Source organism: Salarias fasciatus, chromosome 14 (genome assembly GCF_902148845.1).
Source record: "Salarias fasciatus chromosome 14, fSalaFa1.1, whole genome shotgun sequence".
NCBI classification, from domain to species: domain Eukaryota; kingdom Metazoa; phylum Chordata; class Actinopteri; order Blenniiformes; family Blenniidae; genus Salarias; species Salarias fasciatus.
The window spans coordinates 13,242,238-13,264,352 of NC_043758.1; the positions used below are offsets into that span (position 1 = coordinate 13,242,238).

The window sequence follows — 22,115 nt, forward strand, 5'->3', positions numbered from 1 at the left end:
AGTCAGAACAATCGCTATCAGATAATGAACGAAGTTGCCTCTGAGACGATCTGTTCGGGCCTTTCGCTGATGAGATTTGTTGACCAGTCAGACCGCAGAGCATTACCCTCCTCACTCTTTATAATAAGAACGTGCTTATCTAGTCAGAACTAATGCAATGTGGTGTACGCTAACAAATAAGGACTCTCTTATCACCGTGAGGGCTGCTGTTTGTTTTACATGTTTATTACACACCTACTAAAGCCATCCAGCTGAACGGAGCCCCCCGGCACACCCTCTGCCCCTGTGTTGTAAATATTCCCGTGGTATCTGTTCATGTCATTGTTGTTAACTTTCATTATTAGCCCAAGAGTATGATTTGTGGTTAAAGGGGTAGCATAGGCATGTAATGTTAATATTAGCCTAGAGGTTAACGCTCCAACTATAACGCCGCGCACACACACATACACACACTGTTCACACTTCTGATTTGAGGTTTACAGAGGATGACAGCATGGCCTGCAGCTCAGTCACAGACGTTTTTTTTTTTTTTTTTTTTTTTTTTTTAATGCTTTTTATAAGAAGAAAATGGAAAACAGGGTTTTTCTCTCGCAACCAGCAGTCCAACTCCCACCCAGTCAATAGCGGCTCTCAATATGGTTGCAATTAGGAGCGCTGTGGAATCGGCTCCCTGTAACTCCTAATAACGGCGAGTTGGCCGGCGTGGCGGATAATTTCCAGCCGGAGCATGGCAGTTTGGCGATAAATCTCAGGCAGCAGGAATCATCTCAAGTATCAGGAATAATTTAATATATTTAATTAAGTGAAGCATCCTCTCTCAGTAGTCTTTTCACATTTTTTTGCGTCCTTTCAGCCCTCCTCCGCTCGAGTATACGTTTGTTTATGCTGCAAGCAGGTTGGCTCCCGCTATTTGCAAACCCACAGTTGGCTGATAGGAAGGAATTGTGAATTGGAAAACTTTCCTGCTTCAGTTTGATTGCCATTCGCTCAATGTTGAGGTTGAATAAAAAATTATTTAAAAAAAAAAAAAAAAAGCGACTTGTTTCTAAATGACTGCATACTCAAGACTTGTGTTGACAGAATTAAATCTTGAGCATAGGGCTTGATTTTAGCCTTTAGTTTGGACCTTTGCTTTCTTGCTCTCATTCTCTTGCCAGGTTGCAATTTGCATGTGTTGAATAGGGCTCCAATTTTTGTTCAGGGGCTGGAGGAAAATTCAGACAGGTTGAGAAAAGGGGGGACAAAAAAAAAAAGGGAAGGCTGCACACCAAAATTACCGCTCCAGCCCCCGTGAATCGAACTGCATTAAACATTAGATTAATCAGGTTTGACAGTGTAAGAGCCTCCATCGCGGGCTTTCCCTCACGACGTTTCTCTTTCTTACCTTCCAGCGAGCGGAAACCGCTCAGAGGGAGGCGGAGTCGCTCCGGGAGCAGCTGTCCTCGGGTTCCCAGTCCCAGCAGCTCGGCAGCCCGGCCAAGGCCGACCCCAACGCGGTAACTTGTTTCTCTGACTGGCGGGGAGGTATCGATAGCCTGCAGACCAGCAGGGCTCTTTTCACGCTAGAGGCGGTTTACCGATTACAGCCTCGATTTATGGAACGCTGATATCAAAGGTCATGCACCGGCATCATCTGTAATGCCTTTTTAAGTGGAAACAGGTGATTGGTTTATCGATTAAGTGATTTATTGGATCAATAGGAGAGACATTTACAGCTGCATCTCAAAAAAATGTTGGGTTTTTTTTTCATTTTCCTGTTAAGCGTGTTTTAACATTCAGTATATAAACAAGTAGCTAAAATGATTTTTTAGAAATATTATTGTTCCTCCTTTTCACACAGCATTTTGAAATATAGAATTTAGAATAGAACAGGAGAAGCACTCCACATATCAGTTTATGTAGAACATAATTTTTGCTATCAGAATTAGTTTGTTTGAAAAACGTTCCCCCCTTTTTTTGGAAGCACATGCAATTTACACTCCGATTCCTCTATTTGCTGCTCCTCGGAGATGTATGATCTTACTGCTCAAATGAAGCGACAGATCTTTTAAGGTGATGATCAGGTGAGATCTATAGAAATCTGTGTAGTTTAGCGAGTCTAATAAGCGAGTCTTCGAAGGTGCCAAAAAAGGCATTATGATTATCATTTGTAAAGTTATGTTAATGTTTCCCGAGCAGGGTTTTAAATAGCTTTTTCTAGATACTTGTGAAGGTTACAGATTGCTTATCATCCCGTCTGGCCTTTAGGAGCAGCCGGCTGAGGCTGAGGCATCCCACTCGAATCTGGAGGCGGAGCTCAGGGCCAAAGAAAGGGAGACCGCCCAGCTGGTGGAAGATGTCCAGAGACTGCAGGCCAGCCTGACCAAACTCCGAGAGACCACCAGCTCCCAGATCTCACAGCTGGAGCAGCAGCTGAGCAGCAAGTCTGCAGTTCTCAAGGTACCAGCAGAGCACGTGTTTTTCAAGGATTTCAGTTATTTTCATCCCTTTTGGCCATTTCTACTGGGACTGTTTCCTCTTTGCAATCTTTTTAACTGACACTGTTGTTAATTGTAGGCATTGTAGTTTGTGCATGACATATAAATGATTGTTTGGAGGGGTTTTTCATGTCTTTTTTCTAATCTCTTTGTGCTTTCCAGGAACTGGAGGAGAAACTGCAGAAACAAGCCGATTATGAGGAGGTTAAGAAGGAGCTGAGGTGAGGAGTCATTTCTGCGTGTGTGTTCATTACAGGAGTGTCCTTGACATGTCTTCACCGCATTTAATGTCTTTAGAATTGTTAAATAAGATGCACGTCGTCATTTAAGGTTTGAGCGGCGGCATTAAGTTGACGCTTGTATGTCTCTCGCTTTACGTCGTGATACTCTTGCTCCCTGACCCTCGACCTTTTGGAGTCCTTAACGAGACAGAAATAGAAAAGCTTGGCTAAATGTGCAGGTGTACCTGTAGTTCTGAGTGTTTAAAATGATTTTATTTTTCGCTTTCTTTCCTCAGCATCCTCAAGGCTATGGAGTTCGGGTCATCTGACTCCGTGCAGGTAAAGGATGGGACCTTGGACATCATGCTGCACCAATAAAGTTCTAAGGCCTCATGTCTTAAGAAATTGTACACCCAGACCCTGGATCTGTGACCCACGGCTCCAGAGCCTTTCAGCTCCTTTGTAATGTTGTGTGAAAAATGTAAAAAATATATTTATTTTTATTCTTAACATTTCAAAAGTGATTCAGTAGTTTTATCAACTGAAACACGCCATCTGGTCAGTGCCTTCACAGCAGCTGATAAAACTTGAGGTCCTGATTACAGTTACTAGTAAGATAATACTGGATGAATCCAAATAATGGGAAGTCTTGAAGGAAATTGGTTGAGTTGTATCGAGAGGGGGCAGGTTGGTTTTTTTGCAATAACAATGTTGGTTCCTCTTTACATTTTATATGTGAGGACAAATGAACGTGTTGAAAACATCTAAAACTGATAAAATGGCTAAAGATGAGTGAAAACTTCCTTAAAAAAAAATCATCAATAAAGACTTACAGAATGTCTAAAATGCTGGCAAAGGAGAATTCAAGGATTATTTGTTGTAATACCAGCACACTGTTCCTTCACTTGATCCAAATTTTCATACTGGAACCCTGTTAAATGGCCACTTGGCCTGACTTTACAGTGCTTGAAATGATACTGCATACTTTAAATTCTCCTGCAACTAAGTAGCAATGCCAGTCGGTTTAAATACATCCATAATCGTTCCTTGAAAAATTATCAGAAAGGACATTCCCGGGAGTTTTTCAAACAAACTTGGACCCCTTTTTTTTTGTTTTTTTTTTTAAATCTTCAAATGGTGTAGTCCTGTAAACTACAACTGGCTTCTCAAAAAGCCTCATCTTATCTCCACTTCCCCTCCCCTCCTCTCCCCTGTCCGCCAGGACTCGTCCAAACCCCTGGAGGTACTGCTGCTGGAGAGGAACCGTAGTCTTCAGTCGGAGAGCGCCGCTCTGCGCATCGCCAACACCGAGCTGAGTGGTAAGTCCGTTACGTTAGCGTTGGAAAAAAGGCTCGCGCACACGGGACAGACCGCCTGCGTGAAAGTCACTCCAACCAACAAAACCGTGGCCGAAAGCGTCGCACTCTGGAGACGGAGGGAGAGTTGAGCTGAAATGGAGTTATGTGGAGATTACATCAGATCAGTACATGTATGTATCAATGCATACAGATACTTTTTCTCTGAGAATACTTATCTTTTTGTGAACGTTTCTGCAATGCTTTGCAATACTCGAATCTTCCTCTTCGGCCTCCTTATGCCTCGAGTCGTAACTTTTTCCCATCAAGGTACAAATATGTTGTGTGTTCAGCCCCCGCGCTCTGTTTGAGGAGGGGAAACAGGCGTCTTTGGTGTTTGTAAAATCCCCCCAGCAGGAGGTCAACCTACATGGTAGGCAGACTGCATTACAGCAAAATGAGGACAGCATCCTCTGCCCTGTACACGAGGATGCTTGCCCTCTGCAACAGTGTTTATGGGTTTGAAATGTCATGGCTTTAGGCTTGAATTGTTGAATAGCTTTGAATTGATTAACATTCACAGTAAGGGAAGCTTACTGTCTTACTCGATCATGTTAAGTCTCAATGGTTATGCATTAGAATAATATTTCTCTCAGCGCTTATCATCAAGATGAATTCAGTTAGTTACAAGACTGAGAAAATGCATGCTGTATATTTCTCTGGTGACTGTAAAAATTTAATCGGTGTAACATAAAAAAGAAAAAGGTAAAATAGTCTGTGCTCAGTGTTTTTGGTGACCTGCATCTGTTTTTTTTTTTTTGAGCCATATGAAATGTTTTCTTCTGTGGATGTGCTTCATGTGAATAAAAGACAATACTGCTGCATGTACAATGGAAGAATTCAGACTGTCGGAGCGTCCTGCAGCTGGATGGAAGAGGACTCGCGTGGCTATCTGAGGACATCATTTTGCTCTATCCAGTTGCTTCCTCATTGCCTCTGAGAGAAAGAGAGCGACTGAGCTCTAGGCCAAGCTAATCTGGTTAAGTGGCACAGTGTCAATTGTTTTGTTTGTCCTTATTTTTTCTTCCAGGCTGTGGCTTACAAGAAAGGTTGAAATCACAAATGCATGGGCACTTTGTCTGGGGGGGTTGGCAAAAAAGGAAAACAAAGTTCATTAAATTGGAAAAGACTTGAATAAGATAACCTTCAACTTTTGTTATTTTGTTTTGTTTTTTTTTTTGTTTTGTTTTTTTTCCTCTCTCATTTTGGAACCCCTTTTTTGTTGACTCCCCCATAATGCATTGTGTGTTTGACCTTTCTTGTAGGGTCAGCCGGGCGAAAAGGGACAGAAGAGTCCGCAACGAAGGAGGAGACCATGCCCGGCGACTCCTCTTCCTCGCCCCCTCCTCCCCCTCCCTCTCTTCCCTCGTCCTCTCAGCTGCCCCTGTCTCGCTCTCACACGGACCCCCTCAACACTGCCACCACCACCAGCAGCAGCAGCAGCAGCGAAACACACCCTTTCACTCCCACGGGCATTGGGCAGGACTTCTACTCCCCCGTGTTCCCTTTGGTGGGTGGTAAGATGGCTTTGAACTCCCTGATTCAGCGGCAGCTGCTCCAGACCTTTTACTCCAAAGCCTTGCAGGAGTCGTCTGGAATCCCCAGTGGGGCGCTACTGTTCACCCCCTTCACCCCCACCCTCAGCTCCATCCCTACCTCCACCCCAGGCTCAGGGTCCGCCGCCATCCCCCTGGCGGCCAGCAGCCCCCAGCCGCCCCCGGCCAGCCCCGACATGGCCCCCGTCAACGGGAGCAGCACGGCCGGCAGCGCCCCGTCCCCGTCGCCCAGCCACTCCGACGCCACCACGGGGAGCGTCCTGGACGGCGAGGACATGGACACGGCGGAGATTGCCCGGCAGGTGAAAGAGCAGCTGATCAAGCACAACATTGGCCAGCGCGTGTTTGGCCACTACGTGCTGGGACTGTCCCAGGGCTCCGTCAGCGAGATCCTGGCCAGACCGAAGCCCTGGAACAAGCTAACCATCCGTGGGAAGGAGCCCTTCCACAAGATGAGGCAGTTCCTCGCCGACGAGCAGAACATCCTTGCACTGCGCAGCATCCAGGGGCGGCAAAGAGGTCAGTCTGTGTTCCTTTAATGCGCCTGTGCGTGGGGGAGTGCGTGTGTCTTGCATGTGTGTGTGTGTGTGTGTGTGTGTGTGTGTACAGCCCTGCACAGAGACATTGATTAGCGTGTCGATATGGACTAGCTTTTTATTTTCCTTTCTCTTTCCTAACTCCCATTCTGTGCCACACCTGTGTGTTTTGAATGAGTTCCTAGTCACGCACCGATCCCAAGAGCCTCTCCCACCTATTGCGGTCAATACAGAAACCTTTCACACGTCGATACTATTGATCGGTGGGAACTAGGAGGAAGCCAGGGGTACTGTTAACTACGGCGAGATTCGATTAGCCCGGGCCTGCTTTTCTTAACGCATCAGGACATTTCTGATAGAAGGTGGTCTCAGTGGTACAGAAAATACGACAAATTTTACCAGAGAGTCGAAGACAGAGGGGGGGGGAAAAAAGGAAAACGACAAAAAGAGGAGGCTGTTGTTAGTGTCTGAAAACCTTTTAAATAATGAATCCCTCACTAGTCTGTCTCTGTAGTGGTTTTAACATTTCTGTGAGAGGTAGACGTTTGATTTCTTCTGGGGCCACAGATGGTGAAGATCAATGCATTTATAGTACTCTATAATGTGCATTGGATGGAACAGACACTCCTTATGTTTGCCCAACGTTTCGAGGCACCATACAGTCTAGCTGTAAAAATAAAACAAAAACACACAAGTGCTGTAACATAGTGTGTGGTATATTGTTTTTAACAGAGGGCTCAGGCCAGCCCCAGCTTAGCCGAGTGTTTCAGGATGCTCCGAAGCGGAGAACCCTCTCCGATACAGCTTCACACACAGGTCTGTCCCCTTCACACACAGAGATTCGAGCACGTTCTGTCTGTGTGGCATGTTTGTGTCGGGGTGAACTTGTATCTATATTGTGTGTGCGTGTGAAGTGTTGCCGTTTATTAATTGTGGGAAGGCGCCGAGATATAAATGTGCCTTGAAGGTAACCACACAGTTTCAGTGGCTTGCGTCAAAGGAAAAGCCAGCATGTGTATTTAGGGATTTTATTGGTGGCTGTTATTCTGTTGGGAGCGTTTACTGTACGAACCCTGTAGCACGTGTGCATGTGTGAGCTCCAGAGGGACCAGGGAAATCTCGACGATCCCTCCAGTATCGCTTCCTCGTAGCTCAGTGGTGGGAATGCTGCTCTTTGTGCTGTGCTATGGCGTAATCATCTGCCAGTGTTCTCTCCCATCGCCTCTGTTGGTAACTCCTGCTTTTTAATCTGATGAGCTTTTTTTTTTTCTTTTTTTTTCATCTCCTCCCATTCCCTCTTCCTCTCCTTCCAGGTAACATCACGGCTCGTGTCCGCACCCCAGAGGCAGGTTCAGACGAGGCCATCAAGTCTATTCTGGAGCAGGCCAAAAGAGAGCTGCAGGTGCAGAAAGCTGGTGAGATAAACTTTTTTTCTCTCTCTCTCTCTCTCTCTTCAGCTGCGGAAAAGTCAGAGTTTAGAAGATGTTACATCATGTCTGCAGCTCTCCTGACGGCCTGTTCTGCTCACCTCCTAGATCTGTCCCACGCTCAGCCGTCGTACACAGGACTGAAAGGAGGGGGTGGAGGTGGACTGGGAAGTGGAGGGGGCAGCGGATCAGACGAAGCGATCCGCTCCATCTTAGAGCAAGCCCGCAGAGAAATGGAGGCCCAACAGGCTGCGCTGGAGCCCATTCTCAAAGCCTCATCCTCGTCTTCCTCCTCGGCCTCGCTGTCCCAGAGGGACCTCCTGGGCTCCCCGCTCACAGCCCCCCTCCCTCCCTACAACCCGCTGGCGCTTTCCCTCAAGAAGCCTCCCAATTCGCTCTTGTCCTCGCCCTCGTCCCCGTCTCCAGTCCTGGACTTCAGCTCCAGCGTGAAGCGAGAAGGCCGAGCTTCTTCGGGGATCGACATGTCCGCCGACGGAGCTCTCAGACTCGGCCGGAGCTCTGAGAGCTCGGGCCGCTCGGGGAGCGCCGGAGGAGTGGGTTACTGGAGGGAGCAGTGGTGGAGCAACATGCATACAGACACTCGAAGAAGCTTCTCTGTGCAGACAGGAGAGGACAACCATAACCAGGAAGACTCCAAAGAGGTGAGAGTCGGGGGGAGTGTCTGTCTGGAATCTCACAACATTTCATTTTTAAACTTTGATATAATACAGGTATAAGGAAGACACTAGTATCTGTTCTCACTATTACTGCAGGTCAAATGACTTTGCAAAGCAGCGCTAACACACATACACACACAAAACTTTTGGAATATCTCACGTTTGTGTCGCGGCTCGGTGTTCCCTTTGCTCTACATGGTTGCACATCTGAGTTCTTCTCCCCGTCCTGTGTTTCAGGGAATACTGAGTGACAGTCTGTCTCGACACAAACCGTGGAACAAGTTGAACCAGAGGAGCAGAGAGCCATACCTCTGCATGCAGCCATGGCTGAACGGAGACCAGGGCCAAAACACACACACCCAGCAACCTCAGAACCAAGGTAAACTCATCACACACACACACACACACACACACACACACACACACACACACACACACACACACACACTGTACGGACCAGCACAACTGCGCTCCTTGGGCTGCAGTATTAATCTGAAAACCTGATTAGAGCTCGTGATGAGCTGTTTCTGTCAGTCTGTCACTCACCCCGCCCAACGCGCCCCCACCCCCTCCTCCATGCTTCCCTCCCACCTACCGCCACGTCCCCCCACCATCCCCCCATCCCCAGTGCTGTGGCAGTGTCAGCCAGCAAGCTGCTGGTTTGTCATGTCATAGACAAGTTAGTGTTGCAGCGCCAGATGGCAGCTCTGTGTGTCTGTGTGTGTGTGTGTCTGTGTATGTCTGTGTGTGTGTGTGTGTGTGTGTGTGTGTGTGTGTGTCTTTTCCTCTCTGGGGGTGTAAACAGCAGCTAATGTACACTGACAGCTCCTCATGACTGCTCTCTTCCAGCCTGCTGAGCTGCACAGCAGTGCTACACAGACAGAGACAGGGAGATGAAGGAATCGGAGGAAGAAGCCAAAAAAGCTTCAAACTGAAAACTTAAGCACCTTTTTCTGTTTGTTTAACAGGAGTTAAATTAGTTGATGCAGCCTGACTGAAGTCCCTCCTGAACCCAGCGGGGGGAGGAAGTGAAGCTGTGTTTGTCTGACATGCTAACATGCCACCCAGCCCCTTTCTGATCTCTCTCGCTCTGACTGTTGTGCTCCACCAGAGGGTACTCCCAAGACGTCAGCGAGCTGCAGCCCGGCCCCCGAGTCCCCGCTCAGTTCGGCTGAGGAGTCCGTCAACGGTCTCGCCGGGGATCCGCTCGCCTCGCAGTCCTCCGGTCTCAAGCCTGCGTCTGAGGACCCCTCGGGCGGGGAGTCCCAGCCCGGAACCCCGCTCCCCGTACCAGGTCACTCGGGTCTCAGCATCCAGGAGATGGTCGCAATGTCTCCTGAGCTCGATACTTACGCCATCACCAAGAAGGTTAAGGAGGTGCTCACTGACAACAACCTCGGTGAGAAACTTGGATTAAATTTAATTTACTCGATTGGTTTCCAATATTCTGAAATTATAATTTTGTTCCCCTTTCTCTTCATATCAGGCCAGCGTCTGTTTGGGGAGACGATCCTGGGTCTGACTCAGGGTTCAGTCTCAGACCTGCTGGCCAGGCCCAAACCCTGGCACAAGCTGAGCCTGAAGGGTCGGGAGCCCTTTGTCCGCATGCAGCTCTGGCTCCAGGACCCTCAGAGCGTGGAGAAACTCATGCACATGAAACGCCTGGAAAAGAAAGGTGCGTCACAAAGACTGCTTGAGAAAAAAAAACAAAAAAAAACAACTACAACTCAAGTAGATAAGCAAAGGCTCGTAAAAGCCTTCATGTTATCCGTGTAAGTGTTCGTTTATTTTCAAAATGCGTTCAGGAAAAAAAAAAAAAAAAGCCCAGCACGCAGCCCCTGAATACCACATGCACATCTGCATACACAATCTCCTTTGTGCAGGACAGCAGAGCATGTTGTGCAGATCACAGTCATCTTGGTGTGATGTCAGTACCAATCAGGACTGCAGACATCACGTACTGTATGCGATGTGACAGCTCGGGGACTGCCGGGGGCCTGCTTACTCACAGTCATCAGCACTCCTCTTCATCATCGTCATCATCATAATAATCATCAGTGTCTATAAGCTCGTGTTTTTACTATTTGCGAGTCCGGAGCCCGCTCCATCACTTCATCATTCCGTTTGTAAGATTTTTAAAGAATGGGAGAGCGGAGAGGCCTCGCTCCCCGCCACACTGCTCACTTGAAGCCCTCTCCCCCTCTGTCCTGCTCGCTTTCTGTGCAGAGGAGATATTTGAACCTGCCGGTGGGCTCAGCCGTCCAGCATCCGTTCTCGCCACTGATATCACAAGCTAAACACACAAGGGCGAAAAACAACACTGACCTTACATCAGTGTGTTTGGGGGCTTGGACCGGTGGGGTTACTCTGCACTCAACATCGTTTTAGACTATTGACCAAAAGTAATGCATCCGGCTAGAAATAGGCAATAGTCCTGGCTACCAGCGGAGCCCAGAGGAAAGACATGGACCTCATCTAGAGCAGCCACATTTGACCTCCCACCCTGGTGGTGCAAGCCTTTGAGGCAGCGCGCAACTTTCAGCGTGGTCTAACCTTGCTCTGAGGGGTTTTCCCCCGCAACGCTGATATATCTGGCAGCGCGTTATGGGGTGGGTAAAATGTCAACCTCATGCGAAGCTGCCATGAGCTGTTCATTTTCAGCCTGCTGGTGCCCTCAGTGAATGGTGCTGCTTGTTTGCTGTAAAATGGAAGAGATGCGTTCATTGTTGGAAGCAGAAAGTAAGACAAGCCCTCCACCTAGTGGTTATGGAAGAGGACAGCATGGCTCGTGTTCAAATCATGAAATCTGTGCATCTAAAGCGGCTCTCCTGCCGTCTTCCATATGTTTTCATCCAGTTAATTGAATATATCTGAATTTCTTATTCCAAATCCGTTAGCACTTTTTTTTTTTTTTTTTTTTTATTACCCTTTGAAAGTTTACCATATTGTGTAGAATTGTGCTAACGCTTCTTCGCTGTTTTGTGTCATTGCAGCATACATGAAGAGGCGACTGAGCTCCCTGAGCGACGGACACTCTGTGGACGGAGCTTTGGCGGGGTCAGACTACGTGCAGGGCTCACAGAGTCCCGGGCAGCAGCAGCTGAAGAAGCCCAGAGTGGTGCTGGGCCCCGAGGAGAAGGAGGCCCTGAAGAAGGCCTACCAGCAGAAGCCCTACCCCTCCCCCAAAACCATTGAGGAGCTGGCCTCCCAGCTCAACCTGAAGACCAGTACTGTTATCAACTGGTTCCATAATTACAGGTCAGTGTTTCACAGAGCTGTTCGGTATATTAGAACTTTGTGAAATATTTCCTGTGTATGATTTAGTGGGACTGCGTTGTCTGACTGAACCCACGTTTGTCTCCCAGGTCACGTATCCGACGGGAGCTCTTTATAGAGGAGATCCAGGCAGCTGGAGGGGTAGGGCCTGGCAGCGAGGGGGGGTCTCCCTCCCTGCGTGGGTCCAAATCAGGCGAGGGGGACAGCTGTGATGGGACAGAATCGGAGGGCACGGCGGAGACACGCCAGGGACTCGGCATCGGCCTGGAGGATCACAGAGGAGCATGCAAAGACCACGACATGGAGGCCGAGTCTGAAGCAGGGGGATCTAATAGCTCCCCCACTCAGTTAGACTGCGTCACCTCAGGCTTATCCGGCCCGGGCTCCAGCTGCGGACAAGCTGGACTGGGGCTCTTCAGCCTCACAGAGGCGTCCTCCAGTAGCTCGGCCTCTAGTACTAACATCCCAGCCTCTGGCCCCGTCAGAAACCCTAGGGACAACAATCTGCGCAAGAAGAAAGCAGCCAATCTCAATAACATCATCCACAGGCTGGAGAAGGCTGCCAGCAAAGAGGATCCCTCAGAGTGGGAGTTCTAGCTCCCCCCTGACCATCCCTCATCCCTCTCGTCTCATAACCTCACAACCTCTAACCTTGGACCCCTCCTGCTCTGTTCCAGTTGGAGAGTGGACACAGCCAAAGTCAAGCTCAGCAGCCATTTTTATTACATAGAAGCTTTCCAAAAAAAAAAAAAAAAAAACAGAGGAAAGGAGCAGAGAGTGGTTGGCAAAACCCTTAAAAAGAAGATTTACTGAATACACAGAAGAACAAAATAAGAGAACTTGAGTGTCTCTCCTGTTTTTTTAAACTGAGTTTTGTTTTTGTACTGAGATAAGCACTTAGCCGTCCTGCTGGCCTCTGGCCCTGCTGTACCTCCCCCCTATCACCAGCCACTGGTGCACCAGACTGGTTAGTCCTGAGCTGGGGTCTGACCCACAGCTGGGGTTGAAACCTGGACTCAGTAAACACAGGCAAGGCCTGACACAGCAGCTGTCACAGTGATAGACACTGATAGATGATAGATAGAGACAGGAACTCTCTTACAAGAACTCTCACTTTCTTAAAGGAGATTTTTTCCGCTCTTCTTCTCACCTCCCAAGTGTCCACAAACCTCCCCTCACTCAGTGAGACGCCTCATTTTTCACACTGTAGAGTGACTGTTACAAACCCTTTGCCTTTTTCACTCACTGCGTGTGTGTGTATGTATGTATGTATGTGTGTGTGTGTGTACATTAGGGGTTGTGTCAGTGTGCACCTGTGTGTGTGTATGTGTGTATGTATGTGTGTTTGTTTGGAAACACACCCAAAAAGTGGTGTGTCCGTGTGCTCTCTTCTCAATGGCAGCATGTTTTCTTCTTTATCTCACTCCTACACTCTTACGAGGGTAGTGGAAGGCCTGCTGGCTGAGCTGCCATGGTTACTGATGTAAGAAAGATGAACTTTGACCTCGTGTGTCCCATATCCTATCCTGCTGACAGCCATGTGATGGCCAGAAGGATCCGTAATTCCTCGCAAATACACACACTCATCTGAAGAGGAAGGAAAGAAGGAACCCTCTTTTTGCCTCCTTTAAGCCCTTCTTTTTAGGACGAAGGATGATCTCTTCTTTTTTTAATATTGCAATTTGGTTGCCAATAAGAGATTGCACAGTCTTTTTGACTCTAAAGAGTACAAAATAGGGAATCTTAGGAACCATTTTTGATTAGTACACGAATAAGAACAGACAATACGAGTGTAAGGAGTAACACAAGAAAGCAAATTAGAATGGAAAGATGTTGCATTGTTTAAAATACAATACGATGAATCCACGTAGTACTGTAGCTGTCTGACATGGTGATACTATGTGTGTGTCCTGTTTTAGGTTGTGCATGTCACAGCTTGACCCGGCACTGGACCTGCCGGGGTGTGTGTGTGTGTGTGTGTGTGTGTGTGTGTGTGTGTGTGTGTGTGTGTGTGTGTGTGTGTGTGTGTGTGTGTGTGTGTGTGTGTGTGTGTGTGTGTGTGTGTGTGTATATATGAGTGTGTGTCTGAAACACCGGCAAATTATCTCTGTTCACAAACACATCTTTTTATAGGCCAAATCAGGAAGAGTGCATGTGAGAGATTGTGTGTGACTGTGTATATGTGTGTGTGTGTGTGTGTGTGTGTATATGTGTGTGTGTGTGTGTGTGGAGTGCACTTGTTATTGCCTGCATGTAAGACAGGGTCGAGGTCAATTCACTCACAATCAGACGTAATGATGAACTTGTTGACTGAAAACTGGGTTTCAAATGAACGAACTGCTGCACGCGGACTGATCTGCCGTGGACGTGAATTCGCCCCCACCCTGGTGCGAGTAGTCTCCGCTCTCCTCCAGTCTATCCTGTATCCAGGGATGTAAGTCTTTTTGCATTGAATTCTACTGTATACACTACAAATTCTAAGGCATATCACCTCCTCCCTGTCCCACACAAGCCCTCAGTGCCTGTCAGCCCACTGCCTCCCCTTTATGTGTGTGTGTGTGTGTGTGTGTATGTGTGTGCATGGATGCATGCACACGCATGCCTGTCGATACATGCGTGTGGACAAGTGTGTGTGTGCGTGATCGAGGAGTGTTCAGTGTTTCCAATGAGTGGGGTCATATTTCGTATCTACTTGCACACACTACTAGTGCACAACTGACACCCTTCTTTAAGCTGTTTGATGCGTTACCATTACATTAATCTTCTCACAAAGTAGTGTAATACTATGATTTACTGTAGCTTGGTTTTATTGCTATTTTGCATTTATAGTTTGGTTTTTATTCTGCTTATTTATAGGTGCTGTATTTTTTTTTCATTTAATGTCTTATCATTTGAGTTGTCTATTTTTTAAGGGATTATACTGTTCCTGAGGGCAAGTAACATTTTTATTAGACGTATAGACTGCCGGCAGTATTGGTTAATATTTACAAAGATGTACTAGTTCTCATTTGTTTGTATATTCATGAATCCTAAAGTTTAGTGTCATTTCAATAGCTTTTTAAAATGTGTTTGCTACAGTTCATGCTCCCGTAAGCATAAAGCTCTTACCACAACTGTTTATGCTCTTAAAATTGCTAGCTAGAGAATCAAAGGACATATCAAGATTGGTGAATATATGATAGCATATCTCTTTTCCTGTTTTCTACTCTCCGATACAACTTTTTTTTTTCTTCTTCTCGTTTTATTTTTAGGGCAAGCCCTGTACTAACAGGGCATGCAGCTTTCTTCTGATAGAGTTCGCCCACTCATTAATCACATCAACTTAATTAACCGGTCCAAATTTGTTACGCGTTTTGTCAAATAGGTCAAATGAAATTACCTAAACTTGAGAACACATGTTAACTTGAAAGAGGTCATATCTGCCAAATTGAGATTAGAGAAGTGTACCAGCGAGCAGGTGTGCTACGCCAGATCGAGCAGAAATAGCCAGCCTATGATTATGCAGAATTTCTATTGCAGTTAGTAACAAAGCACTTATTAGGATCTTTTTGAGATGAAAACCTAGGACAGGGTCTGTAAACACTACAACAGAGTACGATCCCAGGGTCCTGGGAAGTGTTTGCCTTTTTTTTTTTTTTTTTTTTTTTAAGCGGTTGTGAACCAAGCACAGACTCTTATCCACATCCTAACACTAAAGGAAAAAAAAAAGAAAAAGAAGAAGAAGCATAAAATAGCTGTACCCGTGTTTTCTATATGATGAACTGTAACCGTGTCCAACAAGCCCTCATTTCAAATTTCACAGGTCCGTGTGACTCAAAGGCCCGTAGTCCTGTACAGCTGTAGATACGTGGAGTGAACCTCCAGTCTGGGTTCCTGTTCAGAATCTCCTCAGTCCGTCCCGTCCCCGCCCCCCGATGGTGCATGCAGCCTGGAAAACCGTACCGATAGCGTCACTGCGCTGCATTACCGCACAAAATTGGTTTTTCCAACGTGTCTGATAATTGTAAAAACAAAAAAAAAAAAAAACTTGTCAGATATTGGCTCTTCCCGCGGACGACAGCTGTGTGACACCTGTCCTCTGCAACACACTGAAGCAACTCGGCCTTCCGTCTCGCCGGCTCGGACCGATCGGCCCGCCGCGCATTCCTACGGTCACGGATAGCTACCGCGAAGTGGAAGCACTTGGCCCACGGGCCGTCTCATAGCCAGACCCATCGGTGCGCCCAGACCATGCGAGATCGTCGGATTTGTGCCTTTAACTGCCAAGCAGGGCACCGAACTAGTGATGTCGTCAGACGTAGACGATCCCGCCCGATTCGTTTCATCCAAATTCATGTTCTTTTTCCTCGCAGACTCCGCATTGGTACTGAAAAGTTGACTTTTCCCGGCTCTCCGGAGAGAGGGGTGTACATAATTGCTGGCATGCAGTCAAACGGTAACAGGAGCAAAGGAACTTTACGTGTACTCTTTTAACGACTGACCTGCAGGTCCTATTTCAGGCGGCTGTTTTTTTTTTGTTTGTTTGTTTCCCCCCCCCGCCCCACAATGCATTTCTTACGTTGTACATAAAACTAACGAGCAGCGAAAAGGCCAGAGCATTGAATGAAGGAGGAAGCATGCAGAAACAGCATACACTGTAATAACACTGAATTTATTCATAGGGCATTTTTGTATTTTTTCTGTTTTGTGTCAGGTTTGCTGTGACATTAATAACGGCACTACAGGTATTGATAATGACGTGTGCCAATTCTAATGGTTATTTGGAAAAAGAGACGTGTAAATACAGTCGATCAAGTAGCTATTGACTCACTATTGTCACAGTATGCTTTTGTTTTGAAGGCAGGAGGAGAGAAGGGACGATTCAGGACTTTTCCATGATCCACAGATATTTTTCTACAAATTTAAATCAGATGATTCTATACACTGTTGAATAACATTGTAAAGGTGTAACAGATGCTGTATATCATATCATGTTTTCTGAAGTCGTAAAGCTTTACTGTATGATCTGTTGAAGTAGTGGTTATTCATTTGACATATTAGTTGTAATGGAAGCCCGAACAGCAGCACTGGTCACCATATTCAGGAGAAAAAAAAAAAAAAGAAAAAAGAAAAAAAAATAGAGAGAAAAAAAAAACCTCAGATGTTTTTTTGTAATACTTTTAAAATATATCTTATGAAGTGGGTTTTGTAAGGAAACACTTTCTGAATCAGCGGTGCTGTATGCATAGCACACTCAGTAATACATACACACATAATACAGCACAATACACTCATCCTCTAAACTCGTTCCCCACCCTTCTTTTTACTTTACCCATCGTACTTTTTACTTGTTTCTCTCACACGTTGGCTTCGGTTCATTTTTGAGTCTTAAATCCTCTCCTCGGTTTTGTTTCCACAGTTGACGTTTTAAGATTTAAACAACCCAGAGAACGAGCTCTGGCACAATAAACATTTCAGTCGATACTCGCAAGACTTAAAAAGAGGAAGCAAAAAGCCAAATAGTGAAATAGTTTATCCACCTCTGTTGAAAGGTTGCTGACAGTTGTTTTGTCCGTGTATTGCTACCTAGTGTCGTCGCTTCAGTTCACCCATAGCTTAAACCACAGTGTAGTCTGACAACCAAATGACCTGGGGAGATCTTCACCCCCCCTTTGGAAAGCTTTAAGATGCTTGTTGAGGCTTTAGCGAGAGTGTTTTTAGGTGATTCTTTTTTTTTTTTTTTTGTTTTTTTGTTTTGTTTTCCAACCTGTCATCAACGATGTGGAAGTAATAATTTTCATAACTTCTCCCACAGCTTCTTTTTGTGAGTGTGCGTGCGCGTATGTGTGTATTGTAGTACAAAAGGCTGCATGACTGTAAAGGGATGGTTAGTATGTTTTTTGAAAGTCGTTTCCCGAGCACTTCTGTCACTCCTGAGATGCTTTTATTTTTTTTCTCTCTCTCTCTCGCTGTCCCCCTCCTTTGGGGTCTCTAACCCTTCCTTTGGTTTTTTTTCCTCATGTATCATTGTTTCTTTATCTTTCTATTTACTAAACGTACCATGTTGTTTGTTCTCAGCACTGTAAAACAGTCCCTTCTACAACATTGAAAAGCAATATCACTGTATGAAACGTTCACAATGTATTTGTTATGATTGACATTTGATTCATCATCATTATTATTCACATGCACCCTAGGTGTGATAATTGAAGTAAATCTCTTTTATACAAATACTAAAAGTGTGTTGTGGTAGTTTTTCTTTTTCTGAAGTTGCGCTCTGTTGAATGTCTGCACTGATTCTGTGACATAAGTATTCTCAGAGAAAAAGATCAGGGAAAAAGTAGTTTTACCAGAAATTCTGAGGCCACTTCTGCCATTTTTATAGCTCCAACAGGTGAGTTCCTCCAGAAATTAAAGATAACATCAATACAAAAATAAGGACACTGACGGGCGGTGGATTAATTTGTTCCTTTCTGCTCTCGACAGGCCGTTACTCCGAACTCCAGGTGGAGTTTTCCGCCGCGGTGCGAACCAGCGCGGAGCAGAAGGAGCTGATCCTGAAGCTGGAGCACGACCTGAGCACCATCCAGGCCATGTCCTCCCTGCCGCGCCCCGACGCGGATGGGTCAGAGGTCAGCGACATGGGCAACATCCCCGAGCCCATCAAGGAGGCCACGGCCATGTTCAGCGGTACGTCAGGGTTAGAGGAGCGGCCAGGGGAGGGAGGTCGTGTTGCATCAGAGGAACGTTTCTGGAGTTTCATTTATCAGGAGACACAATTCTGGCTTCATCTACCAAAAAAACATTTTTGGGAAGCTTCAATGCATATTAAACCTTGAATTTAGTTTAATTTAGTTACATTAAGCTGCCATAGCGATTGATTAATCTGGTGTGCCCACACTGATAGGATTACTGACAATAGTTATGTGTCAACAAAAAGTTTAAAGATGCCGTAAAATGTGAAAATACATTTTTCCTGGAGATTTATACTGGAATGCATTTCAGAAGCTGTCGTTTTTCTTTCACTGTTTGCCGTTCTTGGAGTCCTGGGTTTCCTCATAACGTGTTCACCAAGCTGTATTGCTCTGTTTACTGTTCGTCTTTCTATTTTAGAGACTTCATAAACCGATTGTGTTACGGCCGTTAGAGGCAGGATGGGGGGACGGGTTGTTATTTTGGCAGAAAAAAAATAATTTTAAAATCCTTCCATCATAGCGAGGACCTTTTAGCTTTAAAAAAAAAACAATCTAATCACGGTAGTGAAGATATTTCAAGTGACAAAACATCAAGGTGAGACAGATGATAACATTTGGGAGAGTCTGATGTTTGAGTTCCTTTTCTGAGCAGCTTCAGTTTCTCATCTCTTAAGCTGAATTAATCACCCGGTTCTGATGCTTGTTTGAAATTCCCCTCTTTGTTCTGCCGGAGGTGGCGACACTTGAACGCGGAGTCTGTCCTCGCAGACGGAGCGGCGAACGTTTCTGAAGTCTGATGAGTGAAACGGGGTCAACGTGTTGAGTGGAAGCTCCGCAGGAGTCCGCCTTTTTAAAACACAGCAGTCAGGACTGATTAAAGAGAATCAAGGGTTTCTTTCTTTATGCGCTGGAAGCCGTGAATGTCGGTGTGGCAGCAGGAGCCTTTAAAGACAAGGAAACAACACGAAATGGTACGAATCAGTCATCGGTTAAGACACAGGTCAGGGGTCACGGACACAACAGGACGGGAAGTAGGTGGGTCACAAAATCAGCTGATTTATTAATTGTATTATTGGTTCCTATAACCAGTGCACAGTACACACACACCAACAGGAATGGCAGATTAGTTGCTGCTAACAAAACTGGTTGGGGAAAAAAAAAGAACGTGTGTGAAACGGATATTTGTTCCAACAGCAGAGCTGCGTGACGAGGTGTGTGTGTGTGTGTGTGTGTGTGTGTGTGTGTGTGTGTGTGTGTGTGTGTCTGTGTGTCTGTGTGTCTGTGTGTGTGTCTGTGTGTCTGTGTGTCTGTGTGTCTGTGTGTCTGTGTGTCTGTGTGTCTGTGTGTGTGTGTGTGTGTGTGTGTGTGTGTGTGTGTGTTTGTTTCTGCACTGTGTCGTCTCCAGGCTCCGGCCCGACCTCCCATCCTGAGCTGCCTCAGGGACAGATGGACTCCCTGCTCTCCATCATCTCCAGCCAGAGGGAAAGGTTTCGCTCCCGCAACCAGGAGCTGGAAGCTGTGAGTCACCATCGCACACACCACACACACACACAGTTTTGATTTCCGTTACTTAAGAGTTTAAATCGATTAAAACAAGAGGATCATGAAATATTTCACTGTGCAGTTTGAATTGTTGGATAAAATGTACTTTCCCAACATGCACCTCTGTGCTCAGACCTGTGTCTGGTTAAAAAGTGATTCCTCGGGCGTGTGTTCGTCCTGCAGGAGAACCGCTCCATGCAGCAGACCATGCAGGCCCTGCAGAACGAGCTGGACAGCCTGAGAGCCGACAACATCAAGCTCTACGAAAAAATCAAGTTCCTGCAGAGCTACGCGGGCAAAGTACGTCACGCTGTGTTTTTATCAACGAAGGATCTCTGTGTTTCTGGTCACTGTTAAATGAAACCTGTATTTCTGCATTTTGGAGCTATAACAATTGAAAACCAGTTGCTGAGAAAAGGTTGCCAGTGTTTCAATTCCTTGGAAACTGTGTAAGTGGTGACGTCATTCACCAGCGCAGCCAGCAAGGGAACACTCAAAAACAAGCAAGGATGACAACAATACTTGCAAAGTTTATATTTCATCAAAAGGAGAAAACGCCACCAAAATGGAACGGTAAAAATCTGATCGTTTCCCGTCCCTGCATGCGGATGTCGTCTCTCTCCTGTTGTGTCCATGCTGCAGGCCGGAGGAAGCGACGACACAGTCATGCGTTACTCCTCCCAGTACGAGGAGAGGCTGGATCCATTCGCTTCCTTCAGCAGGAAGGTATGAGGTTCTCACCAGAAATCTGTCAGAAATGTAGAAACAGACAGAGGTTTTTGTATGTTAATGTTCTATTGTGTGTTTTTAGGAGCGCCAGCGTCGATACCTGAGCCTCAGCCCGTGGGACAAAGCCACTCTCAGCCTGGTAAACCTCAGATTCACACCAGCTACACGCTTCTGAAGTGTCTGGTGACTGAATGTGTGGATTTGTTTCCTTCTCAGGGACGTGGGATCCTCTCCAACAAGACGGCCAGGACCATTGCCTTCTTTTACACTCTGTTCCTCCACTGCTTGGTCTTCCTGGTGAGTTTCTGCCCATTTTCTAAACTTCCTTCTCATTTGCATGCGTCATCCGCTTTTCAAGTGTTCGTGGTATTAGTAGTGACTTTATTGTGTTTCCTGAAACGTTATCTCCTGGAGGAGCTTCTCACCTCTGAGCTGCAGAGGAACATCAGTCACCTGCGATTTGTTTATTTCCAGGTTCTGTACAAAACCGCCTGGAGCGAAAGCATCGGCAGAGACTGCTCCGCTTTCTGTGCTAAAAAGTGAGCGTCAGCCCTTCAGATGTCAGAAATCACAAATGTCACGTCGTGCCTGAGTTAAAAACAGCTTTCATACCCGATCCTCGGTGATTCTCCTCTCCTCTCCGGCAGGTACTCCGACCACCTCCACCGTTTCCACGAGAACGACCCAAACCTGTAGGCCGCCCTGCATGGATCAGCCGGCCTCTCCACCAGGGGGCGTGTTCGGGCTTTAAATCAAGAAGCCGAGGGTCATCAGGTTCCCACCTTTTGCTCTCCGATAAGTCATCGATACAGAAGTTGATTAAAACTAGAACTTGAGAGTTCTTCTTATATAGTCTTAGATTAACACAGAGGTGAAGGGAATCAGTAGCAATCAGTCAATAATCAGTAAGTCAGAGTGATCATTGCTTCTGAAATAAATAATGAAGGTTAATTTTGTGTTTGCTGTTATGAACCAAAGGGACCACATAGTTTGGGTCTTGTTAAGTTTTTTGTGGGAATAACTGGTGTTTTGAAAGGTTAGAAAATCCATTCAGTTAAGATTTATTTGGTGTAAGTTTATTATTATTATTATTGGATGAAGGTAATTTGATTAATAGGTTTACTGTGATCTAAATATCCCTATTTACAGTGTATTGAGGATGAGATTATATTTGCAGGGTACTGTGTTTGGATTAAAAAAAAACGGTTCTAAGGTTGTTTTCGATTGAGTTAGAGTTTCATAGATTATAGTTGAGGGGTAAATAAAATGTCCAGTGATGCCTGCAGCCTCAGAAATCTCAGACTTGCTTTAAGAGCTCGTCGGATCTGATGACGGAGCCTTGATGCGTTCATGGTTCCTGTTGTTTTCATGATAATCTGAATTACTGTGCATGTTTACCTGCTTTATTCCTGGTGTGGTGGATATATATACCTAATAAATGCTATGCAGTCAATTGTGTCATGTTTTTATTTGATTTTTAGGGAACCGTCAAAGGAACATGAATGATTGAAAGGATTAACTCAAAGTTGAATTTAGCTTTTTTTTTTTTTTTTAGATATTTGGTGAAAATGTAATGTTTTTTTTCTTACCCATTTTTGCCTGTGTTCATTCCCAGCCTTGGTAACATTTTCATTATGAGTTCAGT

General features: G+C 45.9%; 1 protein-coding gene across 3 annotated transcripts in view; it reads left to right on the plus strand.

Annotated features, from left to right (window-relative positions):
- The window catches only part of cux1b (cut-like homeobox 1b), a 65,260-nt gene extending 43,343 nt beyond the window's left edge, over window positions 1-21,917 (plus strand). Inside the window, exons 10-23 of one of the 3 annotated variants that reach the window (XM_030108124.1) lie at window positions 1,392-1,496; window positions 2,248-2,439; window positions 2,640-2,698; window positions 2,995-3,037; window positions 3,921-4,017; window positions 5,319-6,128; window positions 6,878-6,961; window positions 7,459-7,560; window positions 7,681-8,234; window positions 8,487-8,628; window positions 9,361-9,648; window positions 9,736-9,924; window positions 11,243-11,507; window positions 11,615-15,239. In XM_030108124.1, the coding sequence (XP_029963984.1) occupies window positions 1,392-1,496; window positions 2,248-2,439; window positions 2,640-2,698; window positions 2,995-3,037; window positions 3,921-4,017; window positions 5,319-6,128; window positions 6,878-6,961; window positions 7,459-7,560; window positions 7,681-8,234; window positions 8,487-8,628; window positions 9,361-9,648; window positions 9,736-9,924; window positions 11,243-11,507; window positions 11,615-12,122 (3,438 nt within the window). In that variant the 3' untranslated portion in view covers window positions 12,123-15,239. Of the gene's footprint in view, window positions 1-1,391; window positions 1,497-2,247; window positions 2,440-2,639; window positions 2,699-2,994; window positions 3,038-3,920; window positions 4,018-5,318; window positions 6,129-6,877; window positions 6,962-7,458; window positions 7,561-7,680; window positions 8,235-8,486; window positions 8,629-9,360; window positions 9,649-9,735; window positions 9,925-11,242; window positions 11,508-11,614; window positions 15,240-17,990; window positions 18,195-19,604; window positions 19,718-19,924; window positions 20,042-20,383; window positions 20,468-20,552; window positions 20,610-20,686; window positions 20,768-20,944; window positions 21,010-21,117 lie in introns of those variants that run through there. The other 2 variants (XM_030108125.1, XM_030108123.1) reach the window with 2 other exon arrangements.
- The last annotated feature ends 198 nt before the right edge of the window (window positions 21,918-22,115 follow it).